At 36.0% G+C, this 6,370-nt stretch overlaps 1 protein-coding gene across 1 annotated transcript; it reads right to left on the reverse strand.

The window, feature by feature from the left end:
* Positions 1–2,106: 2,106 nt before the first annotated feature.
* Positions 2,107–4,251, reverse strand: LOC113359574. The gene is made up of 3 exons (XM_026603185.1): positions 3,375–4,251; positions 2,987–3,208; positions 2,107–2,870 (listed from the first exon to the last, which is right to left on the reverse strand). The coding sequence occupies exons 1-3, from the start codon at positions 4,249–4,251 to the stop codon at positions 2,107–2,109; spliced, it is 1,863 nt and encodes a 620-aa protein (XP_026458970.1).
* Positions 4,252–6,370: the final 2,119 nt, after the last annotated feature.

The raw sequence follows: 6,370 nt of genomic DNA on the forward strand, positions 1-6,370 counted from the left end.
GGTAGAGTATAGTTTGCAATCATTTATTTTAGCTCCTCAGGTACTTTCCATTCCCCTTCATGAATTAAATCTGAGACTTTTAAATTTTTATTCTTCTTTACATACTCTGTCAAACCTACCTGCTCAAACAAAGTAATATTTCCAAGCCATAGATCAAACCATAAGGATATTTTCTTCCCATTCCCAAGGCACCATCTGATGTTTTCTTTCAAGTGATTCCAAGCACTTTTTAGACCCGGCCAAATAGATGACATTTGCCAATTACTCTTCCACTGGTGATGTTTGTCTTGAAATTTGGCTTTAATGAATAAGTCCCATTCAGCTTTTAAATTTATTATCCTCCATAAAATCTTCATGAGTAAGGCTTTATTAAGGATTTCCAATCTTTTAAGATCTAAACCCCCTTCACTATATGGAGAACATACCTTCTTTCATGAAAGAGTCCCATATTTTCTACTATCACCATCCCCAGTCCACAAAAAATTTCTGATGATTTTTTCACAGATTTTTATCACTGACTTTGGCCACAAATAAACTGACATGTTGTAAATTGGAATACTTCTCAGCACTGATTTGATAAGAACAAGTCTGTCATGAAAAGAAAGTAGCTTACCCTTCCAGCTAGCCAACTTCTTTTGCATTAACTCCACCATAGGCCAAAAAGTGGCAATTTTAACTCTGCCAGCATGCAAGATGACTCCCAGATAATTGTCAGGTAAAATATTTATTTCCATCTGCATCATTGCTTTAATCTGTAACTTTCTAGCAGTTGTTGTTCCATCCACAAACAATTTGCTTTTACTTTTGTTTATCACCTGACCTGAACTCTCTTGATATTCCTCCAGAAGTTTTATCAAATTTTAAATGGTTTTTTTAGCTCCATTACAGAAGATGAACACATCATCTGCAAAAAACATATGAGAAGGATGAATTCCATTTCTTATTACCATTGGACTTATTTTACCCTCCATTACAAGCTTTGTGATATTTCTACTAAGAACATCCTACATTAGTACAAAGAGCAATGGAGATAATGGGTCTCCTTGTCTTAAACCCCTTCCAACTGAGAAGAAACCATTTGGGCCACCATTTATCATGAATGATATTCTAGCAGACTCAAACAGAATACCTAACCATTTGCACCAAGAGTCTGAAAAACCATATTTCTTTAGCACTTGAAACAGAAAATTCCAGCTTACAGAATCATAAGCTTGAGATATATCCAATTTCAGACCAATGTTGCCATTTCTTCTTTTCTTTTTCATCTCATTCACCATTTCAGAGGCTCTAAGAATTTGATCTTGTATATTTCTTCCCTTGATGTATGCAGCTTGCTGAGGAGAAGCTGGCTTATGCATGAGATTTGACATTCTTGATGCAATAATCTTTGTAAAGATTTTGTAACTTACATTGCTAAGACCAATTGGTCTATACTGCTGAGGAGATCTTGCACCTTCAACCTTTGTAAGTAAAACCAAGAAATTGGAGTTCAACCCTTTTGGAATAAATCTTCTTCTCCAGCAAAATTGAACAGCATTAACTACATCATCCTGAATTATCATCCAACAAGCTCTATAAAAGCTGCCAGAAAAACCATCTGGACCAGGGGGAGCTATCTGGATCCATTTCAAAAACAATTTGCTTAATTTCTTCTTCTGATGGAATAACATCCAACATATCTTGATCCTCAAATGTTATTAAATTTAGAATTACATCCAACAATGAATTTGAAATGTTCACTTCTTTAAATTTGAATTTTTCTTCAAAAAAATTTATGAGCACCTCTGCAATTTTACTCTGATCTGTGATGATGTCATTGTTACTATCCTCCAATTCACTGATTGAGTTTCTTGCCTGCCTCATCTTGAGTTTGGTATGAAAGAAATTAGTGTTTGCTGACCCTTCTTTGACCCACTTTGTTCTATCCTTTAACTTGATCATTGTGCTCAACTGCACTTCTTTTGAATTTAACTTATTTTCAGCTTTAACTAGATTCTCCAATAACTCCTCATTGAGAGGGTTTTCATCAAATAATTTCATTGCTTCTTGAACTTCTTTTGTAGATTCCTTGATTTGCTCATTAACATTTCCAAACACTCTCCAGTTTCAGTCTACTAACACCCTTTTTAGCTTCTTGAGTTTACTCTGAAAAACAAAAGTTGGATCTCCTTGAACTTGTTCAGACCAACACTTCTTAACAACTTCCATGAAGTTTGGATGTTCAATCCAAATTTTTTGAAACTTCTGAGGTACATTCTTTGGCTTGGGACATCTAACACAACCACGTAAAAGAGGAGAATGGTCAGAAGCTATTCTCAAACCAACTTTATAACTCCATCCTTCATACTTTTGAATCCACAAGTTGTTAATCACTGCTTTATCCAGATTGCATAATATTCTCTTAGCACCATGCTGGCAATTAGACCAACTATACTCACAACCAGATTTTGAAGCTTGCATAAGATCACATTTGTCAAGACAGTTGTTAAATTCAAGCATATTCCTTGTATTAGGTGTTATTCCTCCAGATTTTTCTTCAGCAGTAAGAAATGCATTAAAGTCTCCAATAGCTAACCAAGGAAGATTTAATTTACTGATTACCTCCATTTTAGCCCATAAATTTCTTCTTTGCACTTCTCCAACATGAGCATGTATTCCAGATATCAGATTACCTCCAATATTTACTGTGATCATTTGAGTTGACATTGATATAACTGTTGGTGTAGGAAGATGCTTATTCCAAAACAACCAAATATTGCCTTTCTTATTTAACACTGAATTGTGTATAACCATAATCTGCATCCCAGGAAGATTCAATTTATTGCAAAATGTTGCATTGCAACTTATTTTAGGTTCTGCTATGAATACAACTGAAGGTTGAAATTGATTTATTAAAGACCTTAATTTCTATTGAGCCCTAGGTCTTCTCAGGCCCCTGAGATTCCAAAAGAGAACTCTCATTGTAAGAATTGGAGGTCATTAGTACCTCCCTTTCCTTGATTCTTTCTGAAGTTATATTTGTTGTTAACTTGTTGAGCTTTGTTCTTTGCTATAACCTCCTTTTGTTGCAATGGAGCAGGCTTTGTTTTTGAAGTTGAAGGTTTTTGAATTATTTTTGACCAAGAAGTAGTTGGAACCCTTTCCTCTGACATTGATCCATCTTTTCCATTAATGAAGTTAATCACACTCTTTTCCACTGCACTATCCTCTGCAATTTGTTGTATTCTTGTTGGAGATAGAATTTCATTACCCTTTGGTGCAGAATTAAGATCATTTTTTCACTATTTTCACATCATTCACTGGAGATAAATTATTTTCATGCATTTCAATTATATTTTCAACCACAGAAGTATCTTGTAAAGAACCAAACATACCTGCTGAAATGTCCACTGGATTTACTTGATGACCCACTCCAACAGATTGAAATTGCATAAGTGGAGTTTCACAATTGTCAGCCTCTTTGGAATTAGAAACATAACCTTTGTGTTGATTACCAGAGCAGAATAAAGTATCACTGATATCAAACTTTATACCCTGAGAGTGAGTAGTGCTCTTTGGTGTTAAATTCACAGTTGGCTTAGTAACTTCTTGTGGAGAAAAATTCTTTACTCTGCATTCCATATTCAAGTGCCCTACAATCTTACAGTGATCACAAAATTTGGGAGGCTTTATTAAGATCACATTATGCATAAATCCACCAAACTTAGTTTTAATCCATAATTTGTTTGGAATTTTGTTTGCAAAATAAATATTCACTAAAACTCTTGCATAATAACCATTATCATAATTCAATGTAGCTTCATCAACTTTAACTGGAGTTCCTAGAGCTCTGCATATTGTAAAAAGTGTCTTCTCATCCCAATACTCCAAACTCAAACCAGGAAGATGAACCCAAATCATAGCAGCTGATGTTCTGTGGTTCTCTGGACGAAAATCTGGGATCCAATTTCTAATCCAAAGTACTTGATTATAAACTTCCCACTTACCACTTTTAATAGTCATTTTATCGATTTCACTATCAAGTTTGATTGTAAAGAAACCTTTCCCCAGGGGAATCATCTTACATTGACCCTTTAATTTCCACTGATTCTTCAACGATACAGTAACATCTGAAAATTTTAATCTAGATAAATCTAAGCGACCAATTAATGAGAATTTCCAAGCATCACAACGTTCTTCAGTATTGTTAACTAGATCAATAGAAGTAACCTCCACCAGGGAATTACTTAAATAAACTACCGATGAATCCATTTCTGGATTAAAAAAATTTCCATGAAAATAAAACTAACCCTAATTAAAAGACCAGAGTAAAGAAAATTGAAATATAATAATTAAGATGCTTTACGGAACACCTATCATTAGATCTAATCGGAAAACACCAGAGAAAATCACCTGAATTAATGCTAGTTGACGCTAAAATCAAAGGACAACGAAGAATAATTTTACTGAGTTAGGCTCTGATCCGCAGAGCTCGACTCAGCCCCTTCAGGTCAAGGGAAAATCATTCAAGGCTAAACATAAGAGTTATTACAAACATAGAAACAATAGTAGTTCGACATAAGAAGAAGTTTAACAGATAACAACAAATCAAAGATACTAGATATCAATCACTCCACCCATAATGTTCTCTAGCAATTTCATAGATTTTTTCAATCAGATATGGATTTTCTTCTTCAGCATATTCCAACTGCTCTTTTATGCAGTCAAATTCATCTTGGAGGCGAGCAATTTCAGCGTTAGTGGCAGCAGAGGTACTTGCTGGAGTACTGGTTGAAGATTGTAACATCTTATTGATGTTGTCCTTACTCAAAACTTTCGGACCACCACTCTCAGTTCCAAAAGGAGTAATGTTGAAGTGACTGCATATCCTTGAGATAAGACAATGAAACCCTGGAGTTTTCTTCGGAGTCTGTTTCACACTTATCATATGATTAACAATGAGTCCACAGAAGTCAATATCTTTCTCTTCAACAATATAAAAGATAAATTCAGCAAGAGACCTGGACCAAAGATTGTTATCCATAGTGCTTGGCATCATGTTAGCTACAATAAGTTTTGTAGCAACCTTGAGGAACAGACCGGTCCCTCCAACAAACATCTTACCATCTCTTTGAGAGACATCTCTATCAAAGAGACGACTTGACATCACTTGTGGAGTCAATCTTTCATTCTCAGGAGGAAGAAACCGAACATTTTCCATACGAGATATATCCAGCAGGTAAGCAATAACATATCGATCCACAGTAAAGATGGTACCACTTATCATAGTTTTGAACATGTAATTGGCAGGTTCTGGATCATGGATATTGGCATAAAATTGTGCAGTCATCTCAACACGGGAAGTTCCTATAGGTTTATGAATAATACCCCAACAATGTTTTTTGAAAAAATCAGATAAACCAGGTACCTCAATCTCTGACTCATCATAATATCTTTCAAAGATTGGTGTCTTAATCTTATACTCCAAATAGAGTACTCGAGACGCAGGTTTAACAAACCTCGCACCAATACTGGGATCGAGGAAAGATTCATCCCTCGTATGACCACTAGAACTCCCGGCATGACTAACTCTTCTACGTGCCATAATTTATGATAAGATACAAAGCAAGAGTATGGAAACTTACTTGGTTTTAGAACTGTTTCTAATGGTATATCACTACTTGATTATCACACGCAACAACTGTTCTTGACCCAGTGTACACGAGCTTCCCTTGACATCAACGTGACAAACCAATTTTGATATAGTTCGAAAACGAGAAATTGATGAAGCAAGGGTATGAGAACTTGTAGATGGGGAAAAACGATTTGCTGAATTTTAAGGAATTGAGGAGACGGCCGTACGGAGGAGACTCCTCAAACGGAGCGAAATGTTAAACCTCATACAGATGCACCGCTGCAAAGGGGGTGCTTTAGATTCGAGAGATCAATCTGTAGTACTCCGGCCTAAATCAAGACAATGACCGTTCCAGAGTAAATTCGGTCACAGGAGAGGATGGGTTGATCTGTAGGAGGGAAGCTGAGAAATGTGTGGAATCGATGGTAATCAAAGATTGTGGGTGTGTGAATTCCGAATACGATAAGCTCTGAGTGATTGAAATTGCTCAATTGAGAGTAGTTGCTCAATTGATGAGTTGATGATCTCGTGTTGTCGATGAGACGTGAGATTGATGATACTGTTGATGATTCAATCATGATTCAGAGACTTATTTATATTGCTGGAATGTAGACACCATGATTCCATGAAGTGTGACAGTTGATGGAATCAAGGAGTGGGGAAGTGGAGATCGTGTTTGAAACCAGTTGCTCAACGTGTGGAGACTTGGTCGATTTTCCACCCACTACCTCGTGAATTCCTTCAACTGATTGCACG

This window comes from Papaver somniferum, chromosome 3 (assembly GCF_003573695.1).
Source record: "Papaver somniferum cultivar HN1 chromosome 3, ASM357369v1, whole genome shotgun sequence".
Lineage (NCBI taxonomy): Eukaryota > Viridiplantae > Streptophyta > Magnoliopsida > Ranunculales > Papaveraceae > Papaver > Papaver somniferum.

What these genes read in the sequence shown, in the direction of transcription:
- LOC113359574 (XM_026603185.1), bottom strand. Translation starts at nt 4,251, where the DNA reads ATGGATTCATCGGTAGTTTATTTAAGTAATTCCCTGGTGGAGGTTACT. An exon ending in TCCAGTGGACATTTCAGCAG is followed by an intron (nt 3,209 to 3,374) that starts GTATGTTTGGTT and finishes AACAAATTGCAG; the next exon opens with AGGATAGTGCAGTGGAAAAG. An exon ending in AAAGAATCAAGGAAAGGGAG is followed by an intron (nt 2,871 to 2,986) that starts GTACTAATGACC and finishes TTCAACCTTCAG; the next exon opens with TTGTATTCATAGCAGAACCT.